We start from the raw sequence: 20,447 nt of genomic DNA, 5'->3' as shown, positions 1-20,447 counted from the left end.
TATCCCCTATCCACAAGACAGGGGAAATGTTTGATCACTGTGGGTGTCCGACTGTTGGGAGCCCCAGTAATTATGAGAATGGGGGTCTGAAAGCACAGCCGAACTGTCCCATGATAATGGAGCCGTAGTTTCCCTGTGTGCCCTAATTCACCATTCTCTTCTATGGGATTGCCAAGTACAGCACTCACAGCAGTGCCACAGAAGTGAATGGAGCACAGGATGCACATTCTCATGGGGCAGTGCACTGGCACTTGTGGAACCCCATTCTCATGATCACAGGGGGCCCCGGTAATCAGACCCCCAGCACACTTCCTGCTTGTCCAGTTTTACTCTTTGATTTGCCAGCACAGCTCATGTGAGAAATCCTGGCCAATCCGAGGACAGCAAGACGTTCCTAGTCTACCAAATGCACTGTATGCATCAGGTAGTCTGAGAAGCGGTGTGGCCATCTTGGATGACAGAAGAGTAGCCTGGGGGATCTGTTGCTAAAAAGATGAAAAAGAAGTCACTAGGTAAGTGTTCAGTTCATTCCCCAGTTAATGTGAATTTGTTTAGGAGGATTCACATAAAAGACCATAATAAATTAAATTATAAAATATAAAAATACTTACGGTTTTATTTCGTAATCTGATTATGTCGGAGACGGAGCCAGCTCCACAGTACTCCATTACTATCCATAAGTCTGTGTTTTTAAAGTAGCTGCCATAATACTTCACAACATAATGGCTGAAAAAAAATAAAGTTCACATTAAGGCTACATTCACACGAACGTGGTGTTTTGCAGATCCGCAAATTGCGTATCTGCAAAACACGGACACCGGCCTATGTGTGTTCTGCAATTTGCAGACCGCACATGCCGCAGCTGTCATAGAAAATGCCTATTCTTGTCCGCAATTGAAGACAAGAAAAGGACATGTTCTATTTTTTTTTTTGCGTGGCCGCTGCACGGAGCACTGGATGCGGACAGCACACGGTGTGCTGTCCGCATCTTTTGCGGCCCCATAGAAATAAATGGGTCCGTACGGACTCATTCATACAGTCGTGTAGCCTAACTCATGTAATACAGTCTGCGCGCTATCCTGCTCTGGTATTCTAATGCAATGCTTCACAATCTATTGAACCACCCCAGAGGAGGCAGTTTTGACAGAAGTGATGATATGCTGCAAATGCAAAAGCCTTTTTCTGGCTGCTCCAATCTCGGTTTCAGCAAAACAAACATGTGCTTATTTTAATGTTCTACTGGCCTGGTCTGAAGTAATTTACATATTTATGTAAAAGGATCTATTATCTTACTCAAACAGGGAACTAAAAGCTTTCAGTGTGTTTGTAGAGGTGACTTGCTGGTTCCTATAGTTCTGTGATTACAGCAGCCTCTGCAATGATTCATATAGTGTGTCTGGAGGGTAGTAAAAGGGTAGTAAGAGGGCAGTTGAGACGGCAAATGAGTGGCACATGTAAAGTAAGCTAAGAGGCTTGTATAGGCAGGATAGACAGATCCTTTCAACACTGCAAGTTCAGCAGAACTGCCCATAGCATATGAGATATATAGTTCTACAGACTAAAAGTAAAAAACTGCAGCATTTTTGCCTTTGAAAAGACGCTAAATGCAGAGCGTAAATCCAGCCTTAAGCCCTAAAAGCTTTCTCTTAGCCATTTTCAGGATTTGCCACATCCCTGTAGTAATAGTTCTGTTCCAGGGGACATCAGGCTTTATCATGGCCTGTGTAGTCCATCATAGGCCGAGAATAGGCAAAACATGGGTAAGGGGCTAATTAACCAGAGACCCTGTTCTTCTTCCAACTCAGGCGACATCAGTGACCTGCTTACCTGTCACATTGCTGCATGATAGAGATTTCCTTAATGATTTCTTGAAGATCTGACTCCACAGGAACTTGTTTGATTGCAACAACTTGCCCTGACTCTTTGTGAATGGCTTTAAATACACTGCCATAGGACCTGCAGGGGTGGAGAGGAAAATAAAATCAACAACAATCATAAGAGAATGTATCAAGAGCAAGTTACATATTATTTCAAATCATTTTTATTATAAAAGATTGTTTCTCATTCTGTATATTTCTCTCGTGCTAAACTGCTGAAAGCACTAGGTATGGGCTGGGGAGAGCAGTACAAATATACCTGTTTTGAAGCTTCTATCATCGGGGTAGTGGGAATATGGACTTTTATTCTGCTCCTGGAAGTGCCTAGGAGGTGGACGTTCAACTACAACGCGGTCTCCTTATATGTTGTTGTGAAGCAACTCAATAAAGGGGACCTGTCACCTCTCCTGACATGTCTGTTAGTACATACCTGAAAACACATGAAACAGCAATTCTGAAGCATCTCTTCTCCTAAAGCCTTATTCACACGTCAGTGTTTGGTCAGTGATTTCCATGAGTGACTGTGAGCCAAAACCAGGGTTGGAGTCTCCACAGAGATAAAGTATAAGGGAAAGATCTGCACCTGTTCTGTGGCTCCGTTCTCCCACTTCATGTCACGCCCTGCCATCCTTGATTGACAGGGCCAGGTAGCGTTCGGCTCCTCCTACCAGTCCTGTGTGCTGGGTAAATGGCACTGCGCAGGCACGAGATTTACCCAGCACACAGAGCCGGCAGAAGGAGCCGAACGCTACCTGGACCTGTCAATCAAGGATGGCAGGGCGTGGCATGAAGTGGGAGAACGGAGGCTCTAGGAGCAGGAGCAACGTCGCTTTTCATATGAAACCCCTCACCTTTCACCCCTCTGGCCCGCCCTAGATTCTTTAGAAATCCAGCGTCCTCCAGCCACCACCTTGCGGGGCTCCGTTCTATATATAGGTGTGGGTCCCAGTAGTGGGACCCGCACCTACAGTGGATATAAAAAGTCTACACACCCCTGTTATATGTCAGGTTTCTGTGCTGTAAAAAAATTATACAAAGATAAATTATTTCAGAACTTTTTCCACCTTTAATGTGACCTATAAACTGTACCACTCAATTGAAAAACAAACTGAAATCTTTTAGGTAGAGGGAAGAAAAAATATAAAAATAAAATAATATGGTTGCATAAGTCTGCAGACCCTTACACTAATACTTTGTTGAAGCACCTTTTGATTTTATTACAGCACTCAGTCATTTGGGGTATGAGTCTATCAGCATGGCACATTTTGACTTGGCAAGATTTGCCCACTCTTCTTTGCAAAAACACTCCAAATCTGTCAGATTGCGAGGGCATCTCCTGTGCACAGCCCTCTTCAGATCACCCCACAGATTTTCAATCAGATTCAGGTCTAGGCTCTGGCTGGGCCATTCCAAAACTTTAATCTTCTTCTGGTGAAGCCAATCCTTTGGTGATTTGGATGTATGCTTTGGGTCGTTGTCATGCTGAAAGATGAAGTTCCTCTTCATGTTCAGCTTTCTAGCAGAAGCCTGAAGGTTTTGTGCCAATATTGCTAGGTTTTGTGCCATAATTCCCTCTAGCTTAACTAAGGCCCCAGTTCCAGCTGAAGAAAAACAGCCCCTTGGCATGATGCTGCCACCACCATGCTTCACTGTGGGCACGGTCTTCTTTTGGTGATGTGCAGTGTTGTTTTTGCGCCAAACATATCTTTTGGAATTATGGCCAAAAAGTTCAACCTTGGTTTCATCAGACTATAACACCTTTTCCCACATGCTTTTGGGAGACTTTAGATGTGTTTTTGCAAAATGTAGCCTGGCTTGTATGTTTTTCTTCGTAAGAGAAGGCTTTCGTCTTGCCACTCTACCCCATAGCCCAGATATATGAAGAATACAGGAGATTGTTGTCACATGTACCACACAGACAGTACTTGCAGCTCTTTTAATGTTGCTCTAGGCCTCTTGGTAGCCTCCCAGACCAGTTTTCTTCTCGTCCTTTCATCGATTTTGGAGGGACGTCCAGTTCTTGGTAATGTCACTGTTGTGCCATATTTTCTCCACTTGATGATGACTGTCTTCACTGTGTTCCATGGTATATCTAATGCCTTGGAAATTCTTTAGTACCCTTCCCCTGACTGATACCTTTTACCAATGAGATCCCTCTGATGCTTTGGAAGCTCTCTGTGGACCATGGCTTTTGCTGTGGGATGCGACTAAGAAAATTTCAGGAAAGACCAACTAGAGCAGCTGAACTTTATTTGGGGTTAATCAGAGGCACTTTAAAGAGAACCTGTCACCAGGATTTTGTGCATAGAGCTGGGGACATGGTTTGCTAGATGGCCACTAGCTCATCCGCAATACCCAGTCCCCATAGCTCTCTGTGCTTTTATTGTGTTAAAAACCCATTTTGATCCATATGCAAATGAACCTGATATGAGTGCTGTGTCCGGAGATGAGTCCAGCGGAAAGGAGCCCAGCACCGCCCTGCGTCCTCCGAATCTCCTCCTTGCTGGCTGACGTCACAGAGCTGGAGCGCCTAAATCTTGCGATGCGCGAGCTAGCGCATGCGCAGTGTCGGCATCATGTTCATTCCCTGTGCTGGCATCAGTACAGGGAACGAACTACGCATGCGCTAGCTCGCGCATCGCGAGATTTCGGCGCTCCAGCTCTGTGACGTCAGCCAGCAAGGAGGAGATTCGGAGGACGCAGGGCGGTGCTGGGCTCCTTTCCGCTGGACTCCTCTCCGGACACAGGACTCATATCAGGTTCATTTGCATATGGATCAAATCAGTTTTTGAACACAAAAGCACACAGAGCTATGGGGACTGGGTATTGCGGATGTGCTAGCGGCCATCTAGCAACCCATGTCCTCAGCTCTATACACAAAATCCTGGTGAGAGGTTCCCTTTAAAATGATGGCAGGTGTATGCTGACTCCTATTTAACAGGATTCTGGATGTGATTGCTTAATTCTGAACACAGCTACATCCCCAGTTATAAGAGTGTGTGAACACTTATGCAACCACATTATTTTAGTTTTTTTTAGTTTTCTTCCCTCCACCTAAAAGATTTTAGTTTGTTTTTCAATTGAGTTGCACAGTTTATAGGTCACATTAAAAGGTGGAAAAAGTTCTGAAATGATTTATCTTTGTCTCATTTTTTTACATCACAGAAACCTTTATATCCACTGTAGGTGCGGGTCCCGCACCTATATAGAGAACGGAGCCCCGCAAGGTGGTGGCTGGAGGACTCCGGTCCGGCCACCACCAAACCGACTCCCCATAAAAGTGAATACGCGCCCCCCCGCTCCCATTCGTTTCTACGGGGCCGACGGAAAAAGCCGAGCCAGCACTCTGCTATTTTCGCCGACCCCATAGTAAATGAATGGAGGGTGGCTGCACATGCGCAGTGCGCCCTCCTTAACTTGGGGGGCTCTGTTCTCGATTTAGGTGCACCTATAAAGACAATGGGGACATATCCTAGCGATATGCCACCATTGTCCATGATGAGACAACCCCTTTAACTTAAACTAGACCACGTCACCCCTCAAGATGTCTAAATACTTGCTTTCCTCATAAAATAATAGATCTGAAGCATCTTTTCTTATATCACATTTTATCGTTCTTCCTCCAGGAAATGTTGGTAAGCATTGACTGGACAGTGCCAGAATGCGTAGAAACGCATCTTACTGACATCTTACTGACAAGAAGAAAAGGTCACACCCTGTTGCCATTTTATTTATACATTTCCATGAGGAATAAAAGAGAAACGACACAGCAAAAAGTTTTTTTTTATATATAAATGCTAAAGAGCGGTTATTTTATAGGGAATGCAAGTGTTAACTTTGGCATAAGTACAGCAAGTGATAGCGCTTCTGACTTCAGAGGAAGATGAACCCTACAGAGAAATCTCCACAACAGGATCTAGGGCTATACAGAAACCAGAAATAAGATGTACACATAGGGTAAAAGGGAAAGGCTGCTACTCTTCTGCAACAGGAAGTGACACACAGCGGGGCCCCGTGCAGCGGGAGCGGGTTACTTCTGCTGCCATAAATAGTAAAGAGAGAACAGTTACTATATCAAGCAAGAAGCGTCAGGAAGTGCCAACCGGGGCAGTCGCCGACTTACTACACAATGAAGCAATATTTCCTGCCACAGAGATGTCATGCAGTCTCAGAGGGATCAGTGAACATGGAGCACAGACCACAACTCTCTACATTTCAGCTAGGGCTACACGGCGACACTGGTTGCGGCCAGGATCTAAGCATAGTGGTGATCCCATAGAAATGAATAGAATTGCAGTGCGAGTCGCAAAACATCCAACACTGTTTGATTTTTTTTGTGACCCCATTAATATCTATGGGATCACCGCTACTCTTCTATCCTGGCCGCAACAAGTGTCGCCGTGTAGCCCCAGCCTTAGAGGGGATCTGTCAGCAGCAGATTTGTCCCTATGACACTGGCTGACCTGTTACATGTGCACTTGGCAGCTGAAGGCATCTGTGTTGGTCCCATGTTCATATGTGTCTGCATTGCTGAGAGAAATGATGTTTTACTATATGGAAGTGAGCCTCTAGAAGCAATGGAGATGTTGTCGTTACACCTAGAGGCTCTGCTCTCTCTGCAACTGCTGCTGCCTCTGCACTTTGATTGACAGGGCCAGGTGTGCTGACATTGACAGGGCCAGGCAGTGAAAACATCATAAAGCTGTCCTGGCCCTGTCAATCAAAGTGCAGAGGTTGCAGCCGTTGCAGAGAGAGCTGAGCCTTTAGGAGTAACAGCAACGCCCCTGTTGCTCCTAGAAGCTAATTTGTATATATTAAAACATCAATTTTCTCTGATCTCGGTATACCATCTATAAAGGGATATATACGCAGATGACTCCATAATGGCGAAACTCCATCTAACCGAAGCTGTTCTGTTTGGAGGTAGGTGTGGGCGATGGCCTAAAATCTATATTGCGATATAATTTTAAGCATGTGCGATATATATCGCAATATATTCTTTATTTCGGGGGGGGGGGGGGGTTGGTAAACTTTTTTTTTTACTTTTTATTTAATAACTATTAGCCTCCTTAGGGGCTAGAACCCTTGTCCTATTCACCCTAATAGAGCTCTATTATGGTGAATAGGACTTCACACTCTCCCTGTGCATAGTGCACACAGCAGCAGGGAGCTGACTATGGCAGCCAGGGGCTTAAATAGCGTCCTGGCTGCCATGGTAACCGATCAGAGCTCCAGCATTACACTGCTGGGGCTCCGATCAGAAGCTGCCACCCTGGGGCCACTGCCACCAATGATTTACAAACGTAAATACAAACGTAGCCTGCATGTGCTAGACATATCCCATACCCGGTCTCTATTACTGCGCGCCGCGATCTGCCGCATTAACCCATCAGGACCTGTATATTGGGTATCCTCGGAACATGTACCCGGGATTATAATACTACTCTTAGTGTTCAATGCTTGCTATTTCAAGCTCGAATATTGATTGCGAGACATTGGACTAGCCAATATCCCCCCTACTGAGGTGAAATTTATATCCAGAATTAGGGCTCATGCACACAACCGTATGTATTTTGCGGTCCGCAAAACACGGATCCACAAAAAAATAAATAAAAAAAAACTGATGACATCCACATGACATCCGTTATTTTTGCGGATTCATTGTTACAATGCCTGTCCTTGTCCACAATACGGACAAAAATAGGACTATTTTTATGCTGAAAGCACTTGCGGACATATGGACGCAGAATGCACCCGGAATCATTTCAGTTTTTTTTTTTTTTGCGGCCCCTTTAAAATGAATGCTTCCAGATACAGGCTACAAAAAAAATCGGAACAGATGCAGACAAAAAATACATTTGTGTGCATGATGACCCCCTGAGGTGCTTAGCCTTGGTATAGATATCCAGCCCTATAGGAGACATGGATCCGTACAAATAATTCTCCCCTTCTTTTCTAAAATTGGAGCTTTTTTTTTTATATATAATTTTTATTGAGTGTTCACATGAAATAATGTGACATCGTGCATAAGAGTTGTACATAGGTTTTGTGTACATATTATTGGTAAGTATCATTCCAAAAAAATAAGAAGACACAGAAATGTTACATATACCACGTTACACAATTATTAACAACAAATCTCTTCTCAAATCACCCCCAACCTGGTGCCATTGTAAGCTAATCTCCCCAAAGTACCCGCTAATTTCCTTTTTAGATACCACTCGGAATTCAAAAATGGCTTCATGAGCATCTTTAGTTCCGAATCTGAATATACCGTGGATATGAATGAACGCCTCCCATTTTTTGAAGAACAATTTGATCTGCATCCCTTTAGTTTGCTCTGCCTCTATTCTCTCCATGTCGAAAACCCTTCTTTATATGAAGAAATACTTCGGACGCTGTTGGAACCTGGGGAAGAAGCCATCTCCTCAGAAGGCACCGCTTAGCTGCTAAGATAGCTAGACGTATCACCGGTGGGATAGGTTTATGTTCCGGTGGGACACGGAAGATGATAAGTTCTCAGCTGAGAGCCAAGCATAAAGCCTTTCTTGATTCATGGGCCCCCTGGTTTTCTTTTCAGGAGTCTCAGGACCTTCTGGTCTAAGCTGCGGATTCTACTCTATACTTTTGATTTACCCCATATTCAGTGCCCCCCCCCCCCCCTAGTGTCTATTGTCTGTGTGTATTGTCATCCTCCTACTGTTGTTATTGTCTAAAAGCGGCTCTTCCTAGTCTGTGTCCATTTATGCACTTTACTCATACTGGTAAAGTTGTTTTAATGCTAGGATTATGTTCTTATTTGGTTTTTCTTTTCTTAGCCTGATATGGTTATGGGCCAGTCGAAAAGGGTCCTCGCTCCGACGAGGTTCCTTTCATTATACCACAAGTGCCATAAGATATTATTATGGGAATTGATGTATGATGGGATATCATTGATGTCCTATATGTCTGATACAAGGATTGTTTTGTATGACTTTACTAATGCATAATTGGACTTTTGTATTTATTTAAATAAAGAATTTAAAAAGGAAGATGATAAGTTGTGGCGTGATTGGTATTATTATTTTCAGATGGGTTTTGATATGGTATTTCACCAATTTCCAGAACTTAACGGATTCCGGACAAGACCAAATCCAGTGTAGCATATCCGATCCCTTAAGGTGACATTTCGGGCAGGCAGTAAGTCTTAATTGATCATGAACCTTCCCAGAGTACTGAAAACCATATATGGCTTTATGGAGCACCTTAAAGTGTGTCTCTCTCCACCCCTCATTCGTAACCACTTTACTAATTTTATCCCATCCTGGTAATATCGTGTTATCTAGATTTAGGAGGGAAGTCTTTTTTCCAATGCGCAAATAGGGATTCTGATATGGGTTTTTCTTTGACTTCCCTAAACTCTCTATAGAAATCTTCTAAGGGCTTTTTCTCTTTGCCTTGACCCAGCATACGATCTAGGGCGTTGGGAACCATTACTGCCGCAGGAGATTGTATTCTATGAGCAATGAATAAGTTGTATATAAGCAAATAGATTTTGGGAATGTTTAAATTGGTATTTTTCCTTAGTCTAAAAAAAAAAAAAAAAAAAAGGAGTAGAATCGGCCTTTTTGCCCGTTCCATACATCCCGTATCTTATCTATGTTCTTTTCTTTCCATTTTGGGAAATGCTGGGAGTCTAGTCCAGCTGGAAATTCTGGGTGGCCCCAAAGAGGCATATGTTTGGAGAATAGGAAAGGAAATTGGGGCATTATTTTTATAGAATAGGAAATAAATTGTCCTAGCAAGGAAAAGTAACCTCTAAGATTGGAATGACGCTAATTTGTATATATAGACATGACGAGATGGGATGTTAATAGATTACTATAGATCTCCCGTCAACTGACTCTCCACAGGGGCTTGGGAGGTGGGGTTGGGGGTATAAGGAACTCAAAAAAGATAGAAAGTACAATGTAAAGATCTAATTCCCCTTCCCCTCCCTTCTTCCGCCACTCAGCCCCTCTGACATGAACATCGAAGCATTTCATTCTTCGATGTTCTCTCTTGCCCTGCACTATTTTGCGCAGAGGAAGGGCTGCTTGTTTATGTTTTTTAAACGAAAAATACAAATGTGATAGCACTCTACATCCAGCAATTTGCCTCCATGCTGGATGAGGCATTGGTGTACATTTTGGCCAAAGCGTAGTAAGCCACTCACCGCGTCAAGGTCGCCTCTATTTGAGTGGTCCCTAACTCTAGTTCCTACCTGTTCATGGGCCATGACAGCCACACAAAATCCAGGGAATGCAGGTCAAGCACACTCTGGTTTTAACCCCGTCCGGTGCCATTACAGCTTTCATCGGATCCAGGGATGCAAGTACCAACATGCACGCTGAGCCCACCATATACTTCTCCTGGAGCCAAATGGCTAATGGTAGGTTCTATACAAGCAGACTCAGTTTTATACTGACTTTAAAACCAGCCTCCAGGACAGATTGACTGGTCAGGTGTGCAATGACTCCAAGGAGATCGCCACGCCTCCAATATATACTACAAAGAAAAGATTTTGGGGAATTGGGTCAGCACAACCTGCCTGTAGGTGCACATCACTATGGCGAAATACATATACAAACGAAAAATACAAATGTTAGGCAGAGGCTCCCACCTAGCAGTGTTCCTGGTGATGTCACCGGCTCTGATGGGCGGGCTTTAGCGCTGCCCTAGCTGTTTTACAGTCTAGGACAGCACTAAAGACCACCTATTGGTGCCGGTGACATCACCGTGCTAACTGCTAGGCGGAAGCCTACGCCTAGCTTACCCATGGCGAGCCCAGTACGTCACCGGATCTCCAGAAAAAGCCCTTTCCCTGCGAAATTCAGCACGGGGCAGAGGAGAGCATCGGAGCAGGATATGCTCCAATGCTCATGTCAGAGGGCTGCCTGGGTGAAGAAGGGAATATGTCCAGGTTCAGAACACCTTTAAAGAGATTGTCCAGCATTAGAGTCTTCCAGAATCAGTTCCACATCAGTCCATGAGTTGTGTCTGCTACTGGAGCTCAGCGGCACTAAAGCAAATGTGAGTGAGCTGCAGTACCACAACCAACCAGCGAACAGGAGTGAGGGGATTCTTGGGAAAAAGAAAAAAAATGTATTGTAATATTGTATTACTAATTTACTGCTCCAAGCGCGGCGTCTGTGGAGGCTGACAGTCAGGGATGTGCGCTCAGCTGATAATACAACTGCACGCATGCGCTTTACTTACAGGAAAACTGCTGGATTCTGTAGTGCCACTGCTATAGTATTGTGCTCGCAGTGCACATCAGAGATAAGGCTCGTCCTGGGCAGGCTGTAGTATTGCAGTTTTCCACAGGTTTATTTAAAGGATAACTGTCGTATATATTTTTTAGGAGTATTGGATTGTGGTGATTAATATCACCTTGGTGGCCCTATTTCAACTTTTCACTGTGTATTCAATTACCCCTTAATTCCCCATTTTTGTTCCCTGTACTGCCTACTTTTACCTCTGCTTAAAATAGGGTTGCTAAACAGATAGACGGAGCACGCAGCGTGCAGGCTCACATTACTGACAGCCAGGGACTGTAAGTAAATGATTAAAGCCAGGTCCTCCCCAGCAGCTGATAACAGTGCCTGGGCTGTGTGCACTTCTCCCTGTCCCTGCGCTTGGCAGACGCTCCCTCACTCAGCAGATCTGGAGAATGCAGAGTTGAAGCAGCGCACAACAGGGAAGGGAGATCTGCCATCTGCTCAGTGTATAAATGAAAGCCACATGTGGTAAGAGGACCCCTTTGTGCTGCAGGAGATTAACCCTTTAGGGGGGAGGGCTCTGGTTACTGACACTTTTGGGGGGCTATTGTTACTGGCTAGTGAGGGCAGGCGGGATTAGCCTCAGGGTGAGGGCAGTGGCGGCCATCTTAACTGAATAGTGAGATTGCAGTTTTATGCAGACTGGTTGCTAAGGGCTGAATCTTATAAAATATGGGGTAAGTCAGTCTAATAGTAACCGATTCTGGAATATCATGTTATTAGTAACTACGTATATGAAAATTGAAATTAGGGTCTAAATGTGACAGTTATCCTTTAATGATGTATTTCTTTAGTCACTGCAGCGTTGAACAGATCGGTTATATACAGCAAATCACAATGCCAGAAATGTGCTTCCAAAATATCGGTCTAAATGCATTTCTGGGCCCCTTCCTCAGTAGCCATATGGCCCTTGTAGAGCATATGGAAGTCATAGACAGAACAGAGAGCCACTGTGTATGGGCTCCTTCAGAGCGAACCCCACATGGCCCGCACTATGATAGAAATGACTATTCTTGTCCACGGACAAGAATAGGACATGCTCTATCTTTTTTGCGAGGCAGCGGATCGGAACTACGGCCCTATTAAAATTAATATGTCCGCAGCGTTCCGCTAAATTGCTGAGCAGATGCGGACCCACTCATACGGTCGTCTGAATAAGCCCTAAGAGCGGTCCTCAGTTCCATGCATTACGTGAACAGCCACTTCAGGAGAAATGTAAGGCTGGACGCACCTGAAAATTCAGCTTTTTCTGTAGTTATACCAAATATCCGTCATCTGCATAACGCAATCAAAATCCCTTTAGACCTCATGTACATGATCGTATGTAAATAGAGGTCCACAAACTGCGGATCCACAAAACGCACATACTGGCTGTGCTACATACACATTTTTTGCAGACCCATTGACTTCAATGGGTCAGTATTTTCGACCAAGTAATTAAGGACCTGTTCTGTTTGCTTACCGCATCCGCAAAAAGATAGATCATCTGTGTGATTTCGGCATTCTTAAAAAGATACAATATATCCGCAAAATGAGGACCATGGACCCACTGAAGTCAAAGGGTCCACACATAAAAAAATGCAGACCGCCAAACAGATATGGTCGTGTGCATGAGGCCTTCTTCATTCATCCTTTTTACAAATACTAGGTTCATCCTTTCATCTAATACACAAGATTGATATTCTGACTGCTTGTTTATAAGACCCGGCCATCGTCCATCTTTTAGGCGCTTCTTACGGACTAAGCAAGCAAACACAATGCGCACATAACGAACGGTACAACCACTGCCAACATTTCTTTTTGATATTAAGAAATCTAACTTCCAGTGATAAAACGAGTCTTTCCAATAAAGTCTATAAAGCATCTCACTCAAAAAAAACAAAAAAAAAAAACACAAAACGCTGGACGGGGACATTCAAAAACATTATTCAGAATGAAAAGAAAAACAGACCAGCGGGGAAATGAATTCCTCCAAAGCGGAAACCCCTTCTTTCCAGTCTAATAAATTCCAAATCAGCATATCAACTTTACAGAAACCATCGCTTGTAGGTATTCAAGTAAGGACAACAAAAGTGAAACGAGAACCCAGAGTGTTTTTATATAAAGATTCTGGCATTGATCATTTTTAATATTTTCCAATATTCCAGTGTTCCTGTGCGCAAATATAAGGGAGATCTCCCAGAACATTTCAATGTATGCATTCTAAAAAGGCCTAATAAAACACTTTACAGTCACGCTTTAAAGCAAATTTAACAGACCCCATTTTATCCCTGAATCCCCGCACAAGTGATAAAAAGAATATTACATTTTACACTCACCCTTCGCCAAGCTTTTCGAGAACATCAAAGACCTCTTCTGGCTGTTTAGTCAAGCTGTCTTCACTCAGCTTTTTAAGTTTGCTAATAAAAGAAAAGAAAGACACAGGCATGAGGTCAACACATTCGCTTACATCGAGAGGAACAAGGACAGTCACATCCTAAATACTCTGGGGGTACATTCGGGGTAGGTGGACCATGTTTGGAGAAAAGCCACTCGCACACAGGATGGACCACCACTGCTAGGTGAAATGCAGACCAAAAAGGACCATTTTCCATTCATAATGCTATGCTTTTCGCAAACCATTGAGGCGCTAAAGTTGGCTATACGTTCTCAGACTTCTAGACATTCGCACGGACATTGATCACAAATACAGGTGAAGCTCGAAAAATTTGAATATTGTGCAAAGTTCATTTATTTCAGTAATGCAACGTAAAGGTGAATTTAACATATGAGACAGACTCATTACATGCAAAACGAGATATTTCAAGCCTTTATTTTTTAAAATTTGGATGATTACGGCTTACAGCTTATGAAACCCCAAAGGCACAATCTCAGGTCCCCTTTGCTCAGGGGGTATGGATTAATTAGCTGACTACAGTGTGACACTTTGAGCCTAGAATATTGAACCTTTTCACGATATTCTAATTTTAAGCTGCATTAAGGCAATTTCTTTTAATTTGCATTACTGAAATAAATGGACTTTTGGACGATATTCTAATTTTTCCAGTTTCACCTGTATATCAACATTGGGCAACTGTGGTGATCAGAAGAGCTAAATTCTGCACATACAAATTTAAGCAATTCATGCCAATAATTATGTATTTCCCATCACTTAAAGGGGTTGTGTCATCTCAGACATTGCCCCCATTGTCTCATGGGTGCGGGCCCAAAATCTGTGTCCCGCGCCTATCTCGTAAACGGAGTCAGCAAAGTCCCGGATAGCGCACGGCGCATGCGCAGCTGCCCTCCATTCATTTCTACGGGGGCCGACTAAAATAGCCGAGCATTGGCTCGGCTATTTCCATCAGCCCCGTAGAAATGAATGGGAGCGGTGGCTGCACAAGCACTGTGCGCTCCTATTCATTACTATGGGGATTCCGAAAATAGCCGAGCACGCTGCTTGGCTACTTTCGGGGGACCAATAGTAAGACTTGATGGTGGCCGTACCTGGCACCGCCAGCCACCACTTTGCTAGCCTTGTGTTAGGCTTCGTATTAAAGATAGGTGCAGGTCCCAGAGGTGGGACCTATCAGACAATGGGGGCATATTCTAGCGATATGTCCCCATTGTCTGAGATGGGAAAACCCCTTTAAGGCTGTATTACTCTGGCCGATAATCGGCAACGAGCATTCACATGAACACTCATTATGACGATCACCTTGCAGGGTAATACTGCCATCGATTCCCCAATGAACAAGCTCGCTCATTGGGCAATTCTGATTTTTATGCATGCCTAAAAATCAGCTCTTGCCGGTGGCAGATCGTGCGGTCTAATAGCGATCTACAGCCAGCAAACCACTAGACAGTATGGGGACAGGCGATAGCATAGCGATCGCTGCTCCCCATGCTGCGGAGGAGATCACTGCATTTAACAGCAGCGGTCTTCTCCGCTAGCTAGCAAGCGATTGCCAGGAGGGAACGCTTCTCTCCCGACAATCGCTTGTTGATCTGCCTGTCTAATACAGGCTTTAGGCTAGTTTCACACCTGCATCTGGCTGTTCTAGCAGGTGGATCTCTGTCGGACCCCATTATAGTCAACAGGATCCAGGGGCTATGCCAGAATAGCAGAACTCCAGCAGGAAAGAGCCTGCTGGAGAACTCTGCCGCACATGTGAAACTAGACTTCTAAAACCCAAATAAGATTGTCATCAGTCTCTGTCCCCAGTGAGGGAACACAAAATAACTTCCCGTTCTCAAACCCACAAATAAAAACGCCACAAATTAATAGGAAGCCTATCAGCAGGTTTTGGGCGCACCTGGAGTAAACCCGTGCAAATACGAGGAGAACATACGGACTCCATGCAGATATTGTCATTATCAAAACCAGGACCCCAGTGCTAACCAGTGCGTGGCTCCAGAATAAGAGGTCCGCATGTACGAGAAACAACCATTCTTTCGCCAAGCTAAGGCCTCTTTCACACTTGCGTTGTCCGGATCCGGCGTGTACTCCACTTGACGGAATTACACGCCGGATCCGGAAAAACGCAAGTGAACTGAAAGCATTTGAAGACGCATCCGTTTTCAAAATGCGTTCAGTGTTACTATGGCAGCCAGGACGCTATTAAAGTCCTGGCTGCCATAGTAGTAGTGGGGAGCGGGGGAGCGGTATACTTACAGTCCGTGCGGCTCCCGGGGTGCTCCAGAATGACGTCAGAGCGCCCCAGGCGCATGGATGACGTGCCATGTGATCACGTCATCCATGCGCCTGGGGCGCCCTGACGTCACTCTGGAGCGCCCGGGGAGACGCACGGACGGTAAGTATACTGCTCCCCCACTCCCCACTACACTTTACCATGGCTGCCAGGACTTTAGCGTCCCGGCAGCCATGGTAACCATTCAGAAAAAGCTAAACGTCGGATCCGGCAATGCGCCAAAACGACGTTTAGCTTAAGGCCGGATCCGGATCAATGCCTTTCAATAGGCATTCATTCCAGATCCGGCCTTGCGGCAAGTGTTCAGGATTTTTGGCCGGAGCAAAAAGCACAGCATGCTGCGGTATTTTCTCCGGCCAAAAAACGTTCCGTTCCGGAACTGAAGACATCCTGATGCATCCTGAACGGATTTCTCTCCATTCAGAATGCATTAGGATAAAACTGATCAGGATTCTTCCGGCATAGAGCCCCGACGACGGAACTCTATGCCGGAAGAAAAGAACGCAGGTGTGAAAGAGCCCTAAGATGGAAAATATATATTTTACAGAAAATGCTTCAGAAAATAAATACCATGGTGGAAAAACTGCACAGGTTTAAACACATAAATGTATTGTATTAGAAAATGTCTTCTCATAGCGAAAATCTCAATACCAAGTCCGGCAAAGACACGTGAGACGCCAGAGAAGTGACGTCATACACACGCGGCACGCCGAGAAGACCGGGAAAACAGACACCACTGAGCGCAGCAAGGCCGCTCCAACAGCCAGGAAATCCATACCCCACAAAGAAGGTAAACAGTCAGGGTGCAGTCTTTTACTAAATGTGTGGGACGCCACACTAAGTACAGCACCCGACTGATATACCAATTATATATTTTTATCTTTTTATCGCTTTATCCATATATTATATATTTTTCTATATTTTTCTATGTGACCAAAACTGGTGGTACATAAAGACAATTTTTATGGACTGCACACAAATGGACACAGCCACTTATTGTACCTACTGAAGGGGGAAATCATCACTAGACAATCACCGCATTGTCATATCCCCACCTAGCACATCTTCTCACTGTGCACCTCCACTGCCGCATATTGCAAATCATCATTTTTATTCTTGAGAACCCCATTTTTCAGAACTTCTACATTTTTAGAACTTCTACCCCTTACTCTCCATTCTTAAACCTATCCTCATAAAAATAAATATATATTTTTTACTATCACCTGTGTATATTGCTTCCTTAGTATTATTGATAGATGTAGAGTGCCGGTTTTCCACCATATACCTTCTCATATACTGTGTATGGGCCTAATGTCTCCAGGATTGGAGCCTCCACAGGCATCGGCTGCTTTCAGAGGAGCGAGTTGCATACTGCGGACTCGCAGCGCGAGTATCAGACAGCTCCCATCCTGACCTCCCAGCACCTACGGGGTCACACAGCATTATACGGATTTATGATTATATGTAACCCTTAGAGGTCTGGAATGTAATGGATAACACTGACATAATACTATGCGACCCCGGCAGCACTAGGAGGTCAGGACGGGAGCTGCCGCATACTCATGCTGCAAGCACGGAGAGTGACAATCGCTCGTCTGAAAACGGCCCTAAGGTATAAGGGAAATATCTGCACCTGTTCTGCATTTAGAGCCGCACCTGGTTTTGACTCAAAATCACTGATGGGAGATTGTTTGTACAGGCCGCACATTTGGTTGTGCCTAGACACTGGAAGTCTCGGGACGTTCCACACGTTAAAGAATGGTTAGACACTTTTGAAAAAATACGTAGGATGGAGGAATTATTGGCTGCAGATGAAGGTACAGATAGGAAGTATCTTAAAACGTGGACCCCTTGAATTCTATTCAAGGATACTCAAGCGTTTCTTAGTTGGTTAGCTCAAGCTGATAGTAGCGGGTAACTAACAGATTCCCACCTTCACACAGTGATACCTTCCCTTTTGTATTCCCCTTCCCCCCTCCGTCTATTTGGGTGTTGTCAACGTCTTAAGTGTTTTTGTTCTGTGTGCTATGCTTTATTTCATTATCTGCTCCATAAGAAGTTATTATAGATTTATGCTGTTCACTTTCAGTGTCACGTACAGTGGCTTATATGTATTCTGATCTCAATATGATGGAATTATTGTATGTCAGCTGTACCGCTGTTTTCAATATGACTTCCTTATTAAAAGTAATTGAACAACAAAATCACTGATGGAAATCACTGACCGAACACTGACGTGTGAATGAGGCATTATCTCTTGGTTGGAGAACAGCTACATAGAGCGTCTCTCACTGTGGAGCACCTGTCCTGTTCAGAATTACATAGCACACCGATGTTAAGAGACACTGTGCAATGCTTTCTCTCTCCTGTGGTGGCGCTGCAGGGAATCCCAACACTTACAGAGTTTCACAGACATTATCATCACTTGCTGTCCACCCTGGAATTTACAAAATGAGTTCCTTATCAGTCTTTGGAGTGTGGGAGGAAACCGGAGAACCCAGAGGAAACCCACACAAACATAGGGAGGAACTACAAACTCTGTGCAGATGTTGTCCTTGGTCGCATTTGAACCTAGGACCCCAGTGCTGCAAGGCACCAGTGCTAACCTCAGAGCCACCGTGCTGCCCAAGCCGTACTTGCTGGTGCACAAACAGCATATTAGTATCAGGTGACACTGCTAACAAGGAGGGATTGTCCAAAACAGAGAACTCCTTCAACTTCTAAATATATATATAGTTTTAGGCAGGTGTGGAAAAAAAAAATTACTCCAAAGATACCCCAAACATACAGCCATTGTCATCAAAGGGGTTTTCCGAGATTTTAGTATCGATGACCTATACCCAGGATAGGTCATCAGTATCTGATCGGTGGAGGTCCGACACCTGGGACCCCCCAAAATCATCTGTTTGAGAAGACACCGGAACTCCTGTAATCGCCGCAGCCTTCTCTCTGCTTTTCCTAGGCCAAGTGACGACACGTTCATGTGTCATGTGGTCGAAGTGCAGCTCAGCCCTAAGCTCGATACCAAGTACAGATGCCATAAGATATATGGCGCTGTGCTTGGTGAGCTTCAAAAAGGCAGCGGCGCTCACAGGACCACCAGTGCCTTCTCAAACAGCTGATTTGTGGGGGTCCCGAGTGTCGGACCTCCATCTATCAGATACTGATGACCTATCCAGAGGATAGGTCCTCGGTCTAAAAATCACGGAAAACCCTTTTAAGAACTATCTTCAGTGTAAAGGAGTCCTGGAAGTGATAATATGCCCCCCACAGAATCCTGATCTCAACATCATCCAGTCTGTCTGGGATTAAATGAAGAGACAGAAGGATTTGATCAAGCCTACATCCCCAGAAGATCTGTGGTTACTACTCCAAGATGTCTGAAACAACCTCCCTACCGAGTTCCTTCAAAAACTGTTTGCAACTGTACCTATGTAGAAGATTTGATGCTGTTCTAAAGGCAAAGGGGGTCACACCAAATATTGACTGGATTTAGAGTTCTCCTTTGTTCATTCACTGCATTTTGTTAAATGGGTATTTCCCATCACATACAATGGGGGCATCACTAGGATATGCCCCCATTGTCTGATAGAGCAGGGAGGAGAACGGAGCGGGGAGAGTGGTGGCTGGAGGACCACGGGTTTCCCGGGGTCCGTCCACCACCAAGCGCTGCTCCCCTACAAGTGAATGGGAGCGCACTGCACACGCGCAGCCCCTGCTCCCACTCATTTCTATGGTGCAGACGGAAATAGCCGAGCCAGTGCTTGGCTATTTTCGGCAGCCCCATTGAAATGAATGGAGGGTTGCTGTGCATGCGCAGTGAGCCCTCTATTAATTTCCCCGCTCCGTTCTCGTTGTAGGTGCGGGTCCCAGAGATGGGACTCACACCTATCAGACAATCGATATGCCCCATTGTATGTGATGGGAAAACCGCTTTCATTGCTAGTAAAAAAAAAAAAAAAAACTATTAACACTATTTCTGAAAGCATTCTTAGGGCTCGTGCACAAGAACTTTTTTTTTTTTTTTTTTTTCACAGCCCGTCTGCAGAACCATTCACTTCAAGGGGTTCGCCAAAAAACGTCCGTTTTGCGGACAAAGATAGGCATTGTTACAATGCATCCGCAAAAAAACGGATGCAATATGGATGTCACACAGACAACATCTGTATTTTCTGCAGATCCATGGTTTTGCTGACCGCATAATACATACGGTTGTGTGCATGAGCCCTTACTGTGTAGCATGTTTCCCACATCTGCCTACAACATTTTCAGTCCTGAGGGAGGGGTTGGCAGAGGAGCAGGAAGACTTAAAGGGCTTCTGTCACCCCACTAAACCTTTTTTTTTTTTTTTTGCTTACTTATAATCCCCACACTGCGATTTATGCCTACATAAACAAATTAATCATTTTGGTCCTGTATATTTTGTTTAAAATATGCAAATGACCTTGCTACCAGCAAGTAGGGGGGCTACTTGCTGGTAGCAGCCGCATCCTCCGATCCTAAAGACGCCCCCTCCGCATTGTGATTGACAGGGCCAGGGAACGGAATCGTTCTCTGCTGGCCCTGCCTCTGAGCATTCA

The 20,447-nt window shown here is 44.7% G+C and overlaps 1 protein-coding gene across 1 annotated transcript in view; it reads right to left on the bottom strand.

Moving 5' to 3' along the window:
- Positions 1-20,447, bottom strand: part of STK3 (serine/threonine kinase 3) — a 234,541-nt gene that overhangs the window by 195,346 nt on the left and 18,748 nt on the right. Inside the window, exons 2-4 of the mRNA XM_040432421.1 lie at positions 13,495-13,575; positions 1,828-1,956; positions 612-726 (exon numbers count right to left, since the gene is read on the bottom strand). Coding sequence (XP_040288355.1) covers positions 612-726; positions 1,828-1,956; positions 13,495-13,575 — 325 coding nt within the window. The remainder of the gene's footprint in view (positions 1-611; positions 727-1,827; positions 1,957-13,494; positions 13,576-20,447) is intronic.

This window comes from Bufo bufo, chromosome 5, assembly GCF_905171765.1.
Source record: "Bufo bufo chromosome 5, aBufBuf1.1, whole genome shotgun sequence".
In the NCBI taxonomy this organism is placed as follows: Eukaryota; Metazoa; Chordata; class Amphibia; order Anura; family Bufonidae; genus Bufo; species Bufo bufo.
Note: the sequence above shows the minus strand (reverse complement) of the source record. Positions and strands in the feature narration are given on the sequence as shown.